Here is a 12,006-nt window from a genome sequence, read left to right as displayed (position 1 = left end):
TAAAGTTTTTTTAAAAAAAATCTTGCATGCATGCTTTTACCCTCACAGAATAAATATTGAATAAATATTAAGAAAAAATAGCACTTTGAGGAAGACAAGTTAACCTTTCCTGAGAGCCCATGTGTCTCCTCCCAGCCTTGACAGGGGGCCAATAAGAGAGGCTGTTATCAGCATTAATAAACCCTGGCAAATAGGAGCAGAAGCCTCGGCATTGCAGATATAGTAGGTGGGGATAGGGCTGGCTGCCTACTGCACTGAGTTCTCATGGATACACAATGAGAACTAGATTAGAATTTTTTTTTAAATTAAAATTATATTCTAACAGAAAGTTAAAGCCAAAGTAAGAGTATACTGATTTTTATATCTATCAAACACGGGTCAAAGGAAAACATGTAACACCTAACATAGTACTCAATATATCAAAACCAGGTGTTAAATAAATGGCTCATTCATTTGCTAGGACTTTATAGAACCCATACTCTGAGCCAGACATTAACTAGATTCTGAAAATGCAGATGTCAAGGACACATTCTATGCCCGGAGGGAGCTCATAGTCTAGTAAGATGACAGGCAAACTGACAATTACATTACAGTATGAGGATTGTTACTTTATTTGTAGGTATGAGGTGCTAACCAGGACTAGATTGGCAGATGGGCATCCCCTGAGGAGGCAACATGGACTGGTTCTTAATGGCATGTAAGGACGAATCCTAAGGATAATACAATCTATCTATCTATCTATCTATCTATCTATCTATCTATCTATCTAAAGAGCCAGGGGCCGTCGCATCCGAAGCAACCGAATGGACAACCAAACAGGCTGAGTGGTGCGACCAGACCGGCAGAGGGGTTAGTGAGGGACGACCAGACAACTGAGCAGCAGGCTGCATGGGGCAACCAGGCTGGCAGGGGGGCCAGTGAGGGGCGACCAGGCCCGCAGGGGGCAACCAGGCTGGCAGAGGAGGGCAGTTGGGGGTGACCAGGCCACCAGGGGGGGCAGTAAGGGGCGATCAGGCTGGTGGGGGGCAGTTGGGAATGACCAGGTTGGCAGGGGGGGGGGCACTTGGGGGCGACCAGGCCAGAAGAGGGGGAAGTTAGGGGTGATCATGTTGGCAGGGGGGCCAGTTAGGAGTGATATGGCAGGCAGGTAGGTGAGCAGTTAGGAGTCTGCATTCCTGGATTGTGAGAGGGATGTCTGAGTGCCGGTTTAGGCCCTCAGGATCAGGCCTAAACCAGCAGTCAGACATCCCCCGAGGGGTCCTGGATTGGGGCTGGGCTGAGGGGACACTCTCCCATGCATGGATTTCATGCACCAGGCCTCTAGTAGATAATAAGGAAGAAATGAGTTCCAGGCAGTGAAGAAGTAGGCAGGATGCTTTTGAGGGTGTACAGGTAATATGGTAGGACTGGTGTTGAAACCCCTTGTGGGGGTGGAGGGGAAGCAGAAATAGAAGGCGAGAGTGAGTTTTTGAGGCAAAACCTGAGAGAGTACCTAATTTTAGTATAACAACTCTGGAAATAGTCTTCAGGTATTTGAAAGACTGAGATATGAAAATAGAGATATCTCTATCCTATAAAATATTAATAACTACCACTAGGATCAGTGGGTGAGAGCTAAGAAAATAAAGACTTCATTGAGAATATGAAATAATTTTCTAACAACTGAAGTTATAAAGAAAAAATAAAACAGTAGTAATAATGATGTTCACAGTGACCTTGTAAATGGATTCCTAATTTTTTCAGATACCTTCACATGAGGAACTATTTTAAAGAGGACGAATCTCTTTTTTTTGTTGGATGAGGGTGAACTTCCTTCTGAGGCTGTGGGTATTCCTGGCCAAAGCAGGCAAGCAAATACTAGACTATGTCCCTTTAAGATCTTTCTTTCTCCTGCAGGCCTACAACACACACTATACAGGGGTGGGCAAAAGGAAGGTTACGGTTATATTGTGACATTCTTTTGAGTTAATAAAACTATTGTAATAATCATAACCTATGTGTCTCTTTCCATACAAACCACTAAAATCCACTTTTGCCCACCTCTGTATATACACTGAGTGGCCAGATTATTATGATCTCTGAATGCATAATAATTTGGCCACTCAGTGTGTATCCTATATAATAAAAGGCTAATTTGCAAATTGTCCCCTCAACCAGGAGTTCCACCAGCAGGCAGGCCAGCCAACCGCCCATGTCCCCTCCCCCTGGCGAGGCTGGCCAGACCCCACCCATGCACGAATTCATGCACCAGGCCTCTAATACACACACACACACACACACACACACACACACACACACACACACACACACACTGAGTGGCCAGATTATTATGAATTTAGAGATCATAATAATCTGGCCACTGAGTGTATAGCTACCTAGTAACATTAGTTAGGACTTTATAATGATGCACATGTATTAAATGATACATGAATAAAAGTAAAATGAATGGCTATTTACATTTTATAGGCAGGGACTTTGAGTTGTCACGAAAACATACAATGAGGCCACTGCTCTCTGGTCTGGAACTCTTCCATTGGGATTTCATTTCAAGTTGTAGGCTTGGAGGTTTCTCATTGCCCATCTTCCCTGTGATAATTACTTTCAATTGCAGGGCACCAGCAGCCCTAAAGCTAACACTTATTTACCACCAGGTGAAAGAAAATGTGAGATGGACATTTGTAACTAGGTGTACTGCCGTCGGCCCGGCTTACTTAAGTGTTTAAAGGGCATAAGTCAGGTTCCCTGAGGCTTAGCTTGGCTTTCGTTGCTTGCTTTCCTCCATTTCATTTCTGTAGAAAAGAGAAGTTTCCTCTATTTTGTTTTTAAATGAAACTCCCTCTCTTTGAATTTTTCCTATTAACTTGGTTTTATAGGTTCTAACTGGCATCACAATTTCCTGCTGGCTCATATTCTTATTCTTCAGGCCTTTTGGTAGCTTGCAGTGAAGAAAACTCCTGATACAAGCATCCACAGAAGAATTATGTCATGGTCCTATTCATCTAAGATTCATTCATTTATTGAACACTTAACTATATTCTAGGCACGGTCTTATGTTCTCTGGACACAACTAAACAGGTCCCTTGTGACTTAAAGTGTAAATGAAGTGAAATAAGCAAGCTTCCTCCATACGTTCATAGCAGATCAGATACTGTATTTGTATCTGCACACCTTCACCTCAGCACCCTCCATGTGTCTCTGCAGATTTCACCCTCAGGAGAGAGAAACATGTTAACGTAAGATCAATTATTCAGTAATTATTATTATTTGCTACTAATATGAAAGGTTATCAATCCTCATAACAATGTTGACAGTTCCCTTTTCTCCTAAAAGTAGTGACATTATTTTACAAATATGAGCAAATAGATCATTATTTTGTGATGCTGTGCTTCCTTTTCTACCAACAGAAAAATTTGAGCTGTACTCACTCAAATTGTGAAACTCTTGAGTTTTTATATTCATTTTTCAGATTACTTGATTGAAAGATCTCATCTATCTAAAAAGAGAAAGGGTTTAAAAATATATTAAATTTAAGATTTGAACTTTTGTTTAAAAATTTAAATAGTAATTGTTAAGTTCTGCTTAGAACTGGATTAGGGGTAATTTCCTTCTCTTCAGTGATGAGGCTCATACATTTAAGCATCCTGGGCATATTAAATTTATTTACTAATTTTTTTCAAAGCAAGAAAGAAAGCGAGGTTGGCCGGACCCCACCCATGCATGAATTCATGCACCAGGCCTCTAATACACACACACACACACACACACACACACACACACACACTGAGTGGCTAGATTATTATGCATTTAGAGATCATGTGTCTTTTGGCAAGTAGTTAGTGAAACTATGTTACAAAATTTTAAACCAGCTGAAGAGAGACAGTCTCCTACCATTTGCTGAAGGTCAAAAGCAAGAACTTTGAAATCCACTGAGAGTTTGTCTTGCAAATTAGGATTATATGTAGCTCCTGATGTTATTTTCAGGGTCCCTCTGGCTTCATAACTGTTTCCAAATACTGCATCTAAATAAATTAATAAGAAATAAAATACTTAAAATGTGAATTATAAGAGAATATGCACATCCTGGTTAAGACATAAAGTACTTGCTTGATGTGTTTGTGCTGTAGTTTTTCTGGTTTACTTTGCAGCCTTCATGTTTCACAATCAGCTCCTTTTTTCCCTCCTATCTGGTTATTTTAAAAGATTAAATATTAAACTTCTCTGCCCTATTTATTTTTTTACGTTCTTTGAAGTCTAACCTATACCCCACGCTTTCAAGCTTTTTTTTTTTTTTTTTTTTTGCTATTGAGATTCTTGTTGGAAAATACAGGGATGATCAACTTGCACCAATTATGATACTGATTCAGGGAAACATGGTGAGAAGTGGACCATTAAAAGTTTTGTAGTTGCTTTCAGTTATTTCTTGAACACCTAGCATCCAGGGTCTCTGCTGGTTTTCTGCTTGTGGACTGCTGTGCATATTTCTGTGTGAGCTACTTTGAAACATAGCTTTGAAGCTACTTCTTTCATTCTAATAATTACAAAATTGGCATGTGTGACCTTTTGCCATTAGATGGTGAATGTTGTTATTAGGGAAGTTATTGAGAAAGCTGCAGAAAATATATTATCTCAATATTTAAAAGTGTAAGGAATTAAAGCTAATAAATTGAATATAAACATGGGTACTAAAATGTGCCATTAAGGCCTGCATAATTGGCAAGTAGACACATGTAACGATGCTCAAGGTCATTAATCATCACAAAGATGCAAATAAAAACTCCAGTGAAGTACCATCTCACACCTGTCAGAATGGCTATCATCAATAAATCAACAAACAGCAAGTGTTGGCGAGGACGTGGAGAAAAGGGAACCCTCATACACTGTTGGTGGGAATGCAGACTGGTGCAGCCACTGTGGAAAACAATATGGAGATTCCTCAAAAAATTAAAAATGAAGCTACCTTTTTTACCTAGTGATTCCACTTCTGGGGATATACCCTAAGAATCCCAAAACACCAATCAGAAAGAACATAACCATTCCTATGTTTACAGCAGCCTTGTTTATAATAACCAAGATCTGGAAACAGCCCAAGTACCCATCAACAGATGAGTGGATAAAAAAGCTGTAATACATTTACACGGCGGAATACTATGTGGATGCAAAAAAGAAGGAATGCTTAACCTTTGTGACAGCATGGATCGACCTAGAGAGTATTATGCTAAGTAAAATAAGCCAGGCAGAAGAAGACAAATACCATATGATTTCACTAATATGTAGAATCTAATGAAAAAAAACACAACTGATAAAGAAAATGGAACCAGAAACATGGATACACGGAACACACTGGCTGGTGCCTGAGAGGAGGGGCGTGGGGATGACTGGATAAAGAAGGTGAAGGGATTAGCTAACGAACATACATGCATATCCCATGTGGACACGGGCAATAGTGTGGGGAAGGCCAAGGGAGGGGGAGGTGTGGGAAGGTGGATGTGGGCAAAGGGGGGGGGGCAAAAGGTGGACACCTACAATAATGTCAACATTAAAAATTTTTAATTAAAAGTGTCCTGCATCATGCCTTTATCAGAATACTCCCTTTGCTATATATTCATATTTAAAATGAATCAGTTCAATTAAAACTTGCACAACAATGAAATCATTATACATGTAATAACAATGATACGAATTCTCACATTGATCTGTTATGACAAGATGTTATTTCTTCTTTTCCCTGATGATAAAACTGGAGCTTAGATTCACTAAGAAAAATTCCCAAACTAATAGAGGTCATAAGTGGCAGGTATGGAATTTGGGCACAGAATTGGCTGACTCTAGAAGCCAGATTCTATTATATATTAACAACAAATTTCCCAGTTCAGTAGAAACACTAGAAATAATATTTCAAACAATAAATGCACATTGAGTTTAAATAGTTATAATTGCATAATTAATGTAACACATTATTTATACTATTTTGTTTTTTTAATACTCAAAATTACATTGGGATTTGCACACTTAAATGTGAAAGAGAAGGAAAAACTGAGACAAGAAAATATAAGAAAATAAGTCATGAATCAGACTGAGGAAGCATGAGCATTAAATCTTATGTAGGAGTCTGCACTGGATCCTCAACAGATAAAGGACATTAATGAAAAAAAACCTATGGAATTTAAATGAAATGTGCAGTTCAGTTAATAATTGTACCAATGTCCATCTCTTGGCTATGACAATTGTGCTATGAATATACAAGATATTGACATTAGGGGAAGCTGAGCAGTGGTTATATAAACTCAACCATTTCACAATCTTTTTGTGACTCTAAAATGATCTCCAATAAAAAGCAAAACAATGTGTATTGAAAGTAGTATGTCTTATGTCTTCTTGTGCTTTACTATAGATATAACTTGAATCCTTTTATGTAAGTTGTTCACTATTAAATCATGTTATAAATATCTATTTTCTATTTTACTTGTGATATAACTTATTTTTGTTTCTGTATTGAGATCTAAGAGTCCAGTGGACTTCCAAATGATTATACTGTATATCCTTGAAATTATTCAGTGTTTAAGTCAGACCAAAGTAGCTGCTTTTCTAAAAGTCTAAGAGAACTTCTATAATTTATTTAATTGTTCATATAATCATATAAAATATCTATAAGACCTCTTTCACTTTAAATTATATCCCTCATATATGAATATAGTATTTAAGTAAACTAGGGATTATATTGGAATTATTTTGTAAAACTACAAATTATATTTATAAAATTCTTATCTAAACTTATCTACTAGAGAAAAACAGCTACTCAAAGACTGAGAATTTTCTTAGTAAAACCAAAATCACTCACATGAAAAGGTTTTACCTTTGTGAGTTTTCAAAAAAAGAATTAATCTAATCATATATACAGAAATTCATAATTTAAAAACTGTAAAAATTTTCTCGGAAAAAATGAATCCAATACTCAGGTTGTTGCTGTGCTGTCACTATTTAAAAATTTACTGTATAAATGAGTAAATAGTACATAAGAGCATAAGTCCTAGAGTTGGATTGTCTAGTTTGGAATCTTCCACTACTTGGTAATAATGCAAATTTAATCACGTTACCTAAATTCTCTGTCTCTGATTCATCACCTATAAAGTGAAGGTAACTTATATATTTGTTGTAATGACAGAATACATTTAGAGATCCTTAAAAAGTTGTTGGTGCCTATAATTTCACTCTAAATCAGTGGTTTTCAACCTTTCTAATGTCGCGACCCTCTAATACAGTTCCTTATGTTGTGGTGACCCCCAACCATAAAATTATTTTCGTTGTTACTTCATAACTGTAATTTTGCTACTGTTAATGAATCGTAATGTAAATATCAGCAGCGGTTCTCAGAATTGCTAGCAGGGTCGCCTAAGACCATCGGAAAACACAGATATTTACATTACGATACATTAACAGTAGCAAAATTACAGTTATGAAGTAGCAATGAAAATAATTTTATGGTTGGGGGTCACCACAACATGAGGAACTGTATTAAAGGGTTGAGGCATTAGAAAGGTTGAGAACCACTGCCCTAAATAATAGTTACCTCTTCTTTTTTTTTTTTTTTTCTGTTTATCACAGTTTGCTACTCAGGCAGCTTCAGATCTTTATAATTCTACATTTACATCCACATTTCCTTATATTGTTGCAATGAAAATTGTTAGCCTAAAAAGAAGATGAATATATCATTCTCCAGAAATAAATAGTACTTTTCTTTAACTATTTATCAATTTGTATAGCCAACAACACTTTAATATGTTTGTGATTTAAGTCCTATCAGAATTAACCCACAGGCTATAAAACCTACTTTGTTATATGTTGAAACTGAGAAACATACTTAACACTTTTTTATTTAAAAAATTTAGTTTCATGTTTGAATTCTGAAGTAAGTTTTTAATTATAGACCAACTAATATTTCTAATATTCTATGAAGTGAACTACAGCAAAGCATCTGAAGACCAAATAAATATCTTGTCATGAAAGACATAGCAATGAATACAAGGTCCTGACAGGATAACGAGATTGAAGTGGGCGCATTCCGCTGAGAGTGCCTTCGGTAGCCAGCTCCCCCGGACTCACCTTTTTCTGATTCCTTGATTGCCAGCCAGGACACTGCAATTAACCCAGCACAGAGGACCAGCAAAATGGCAAAGAGAGCTACAAACGTGACTTCATAGGTGCTGAGAGGATGATGCCTGGAAGGAGCGCTTCTTTTTGACACCATTTTTGGCTTTTGAAGAAATGCTCATCTAAACACTGTGAGAGAATATATAAACCTGCACCCACTGAAGAGGAAAATCTAAGTTTTCAAAAAAGATTGGGAAAGCAACAGCGAAAGTCTACACTAGTCTCACTAGTCAGTGTAAACGCCTTTGTGCGTGCCCAAAGGGCAATATTACGTCTCTATACATTAAGCAGATTTAAAAGGGAAGTTAATCTTTAAGAAGATATAAATGAGCAAAAGAGATACCTAGAGTTGTAAATATTAATCATCTACACAGGACATTTGTTGAGATGAATGGCAGTAAATGCGTGTTGTAAACAAAAGTGACACTTCATCATTTTGAAAACCATTAGGAAAAATATAATATTCATGCTGGACAAATTAGTCACTAGGCATATGATATTTGTAGAGAGTTCCTAACAGATCAACATTCCATGCTCTGACTCATTGTTAAGGCATTTCTCCTGTTCAATGTCGGTGTAGACATTCTAAAAATAACTTTTATGCACAGGTATATAGGAAGCCTAACATATATATTAATATTTACATTTGTGTGTGTATTTCTTATTGAAACAATCACAAATTTTGAATTCTCCATTATATCATGCAAGTGAAGTTATGCAATGTAAAGCAGTATTGATTTAATGTAAAGGGAAGTCCACTTAAGGCATCAAATGACAACACTTTATGGCTTTGTGCAGTTATCCACCAATGAGTGTCACTGTTGCCAGAAGAATCAAGCATTTGCTGCTATTTTAAGGAAGTGTCCTGGGTAGGGGAGATATTGCTCACTTGCCCTGGACCTTATCTCGGTAAACATGCCAATTAGAACAAGAGAACAGGTTATGATAACTGCACTCGTAACTATAGACCTAGACTTTCTGGGAATATCAAGACTGTTTTCTGACGAGTTACAACCAGGTTATCATTGGAACTTCCACACCTTGACTAACAATGAGTCTAGAATTAAAAAAAAAAAACAAATACAGGGTGGGGCAAAAGTAGGTTTGCAGTTGTTCATATGGAAAATAATAAATAATAATAAACTTTACTTTTGCTCCCCCCCCCCCACTCTCCTTCCTGTAAATAAAATCAAACCTATGTTGAACTAATCCAATTAGCCTTTTGCTCTGGTAAGCAAAAGTGGCCGCGGGTAATGAAGTCCCAGATCACAGGTGCTTAATACACTAAAATTGTGCCATATTACAATGGGCTAAAATGAGCAATAGCTACCTTTCTTGCTTCTTTACCATTGAAAGAAGAGACTGGAGCATTGCAGTCTAAAATCCCCACTCATAAAAAGCAGAATATAAATTTTAAAAATGTATCTCATAGGATATACACACACACACACACACACACACACACACACACACACACATATATTTATTTAACCAGGTTAATGTTAATTATATTATTACTTTAAAATATACATGAATGAGAGATACCATTGGTGGAGAGGGGAGAGGCTCATTTTACTTGTATATGATGATAGACCATCTATAATTGGAAACTGGACAGTGACCCTTGAATCTGGGAAGCCGAAAAGATGGAAATGCAATTACTGTTTTCTTCTTTATAGATGATGCAGTTGCAATTACTCTTCGGGAAATCAAGAAAAACTTTAGTATATTTCTTTTGAATATTTATAAGGGAAGAAGATAGCAAAAATGAGTTTACATGTTCCGCTCCAAGCACAGGGTAATAATATATTAAATATAAAATTGAAAACCAAAAAATTATATAGTTAGGCTCAGAAATAAAATCAGCATAAATCCTCCTCAAATTATTTATTTTTTGAGTGTACTTCATACATTCAAATAAATGAGTGGAAGAATAAATTCCTTTTTATTTATTTATTTTTTAAAAATATATTTTATTGATTTTTTTACAGAGAGGAAGAGAGAGGGATAGAGAGTTAGAAACATCGATGAGAGAGAAATATCGATCAGCCGCCTCCTGCACACCCCCCACCGGGGATGTGCCCGCAACCAAGGCACATGCCCCCGACCGGAATCGAACCTGGGACCCTTGAGTCCGCAGGCCGACGCTCTATCCACTGAGCCAAACCGGTCTCGGCAGAATAAATTCCTTTTTAAAAAATGCAACAATTATGAAAGACCTACCAAAAGCAAACAAACTAGTTAATGTGAAAAAGGACAAATCATATGTCTTAAAATTTTTTAAAGTTATTAAAATGAAACAGAACTTGCCCTAACAGAGAACAAAACCCATTACAGAGTTATAATAAAGAGTATGTGATTGTGGCCCAGGAGTAGAAAAATACCTGTGGAATAGATTAAAGGGCCCACAGACAACCTGATTGACATATGGAAACTTCATGTATCATGACAGTGTTACTTATAATGGGTGAAGAAAGGATGACTATGCAATAAATAATTCTGGTTGCTTGGTTATCTATCTCATGATAGATAAAATTATATTCTTATCTCACATGGTAAAGACAAATACATTTCAGGTGGGTTAAGTTACATAAAAAGTACAGAAAAATTTAAAGAAAATGTAGGAAGATGTCTTTCTAATAATGGGATACTGAAGGAGTTTTTTTTTTTTAATTAAAAGAAAAAAGGACAAATTAGGAAGGAGAATATTAAGAATTCCTACTAATTCCTACACATAAAAGACAAACTTCAGGCAATTAATAAAAACATAAAACAGACATCCTGCCCCCCGCCCCCCGCCCAAAGAAACAAAATGAACTCTCAAATGTTTATAGGTACTCAACTTTAGTAAATGTTTAAATTTGGTAGTAATTATGGAATTCAAATGAAATATTGCCTTTAAACATATTTGTAAAATACCAAAAAAATCTATATTGCTTATTAATATTTTTGGAAATTCTACAAGTGATGTTTGGAATATTTTTGGAAATTCTACAAGTGATTTTTCTCTCTGAAATTGTGTCTGAAGGCCCAAATGCATTATTAAGTCAATTCACACGAAACTTACTGCTGTGCTTCATGGTTTGAAGATGACAGACCCTTATGAAATACACATTTGCTTATCTCCAAGGCTGGTATATTTCTTTTCTTTGACTTCCTATATAATTTTATATACTATTCTAATATCTAATAGGTAAATCTCTTTATATTTTAGTTGTTGCTAGAAGACAGTAATCTTCCTTTGTACAAAGTCTGAAGATTGAGAAATATCTTATTGGGTTAAAAAAAAAGGTAGGGTAGGCCTTTAAACATTATTAACTATCTTTGTTAGTGAGGACCTTTAAGTACTATCATCTGAGATTTGTTTACTGGATATTGGATATTACTGTTTTGTCACTGAGGAAAATTTGGCTGGATATAAAAATTTGGTGCCATATTGTCTTTCCCCAAGAATCTAGTAGATATTCTGCTGTTCTCTGGCATTGAGTACTGAATTAGTTCTCTTTATAAGTGTTCCATTCGTCTTTTGATTTCATGTGTATCATCATCAACCAGTTTATTTTTTGAGGAGGTTATTTTTAGAAAGGCTGATAGAGTTCATTCATAAGTGAGAAATATTTCTCTTTCATTTACATTTGAATGATACTCTTATGGGGATTATATGCATGGGCAAATGACATTTTTTAAAAAAATTCTGTAGATATTTTTAAAATACTGTTGTTTTTGACACAGAACATTATTGTGGAAATGTCTAAAGCTAACTAACCCTATATCTTATTTTGTATGTGACATGTTTTATGTCTGCCTGAATACCTAGATAATTCTTTTTTATACTTGAGCATCAATAGAGAATAAGTT

General features: G+C 36.1%; 1 protein-coding gene across 1 annotated transcript in view; it reads right to left on the bottom strand.

Annotated features, from left to right (window-relative positions):
- Positions 1–8,245, bottom strand: part of TMPRSS15 (transmembrane serine protease 15) — a 105,838-nt gene extending 97,593 nt beyond the window's left edge. The window contains exons 1-3 of the mRNA XM_054710925.1: positions 8,101–8,245; positions 3,889–4,019; positions 3,426–3,493 (exon numbers count right to left, since the gene is read on the bottom strand). Of these exons, the coding sequence (XP_054566900.1) occupies positions 3,426–3,493; positions 3,889–4,019; positions 8,101–8,245 (344 nt within the window). The remainder of the gene's footprint in view (positions 1–3,425; positions 3,494–3,888; positions 4,020–8,100) is intronic.
- Between the last annotated feature and the right edge of the window lie 3,761 nt (positions 8,246–12,006).

This window comes from Eptesicus fuscus, chromosome 3 (assembly GCF_027574615.1).
Source record: "Eptesicus fuscus isolate TK198812 chromosome 3, DD_ASM_mEF_20220401, whole genome shotgun sequence".
NCBI classification, from domain to species: domain Eukaryota; kingdom Metazoa; phylum Chordata; class Mammalia; order Chiroptera; family Vespertilionidae; genus Eptesicus; species Eptesicus fuscus.
The sequence above is the reverse complement of the archived record's forward strand: the minus strand, read 5'-3'. Positions and strand labels throughout refer to the sequence as shown.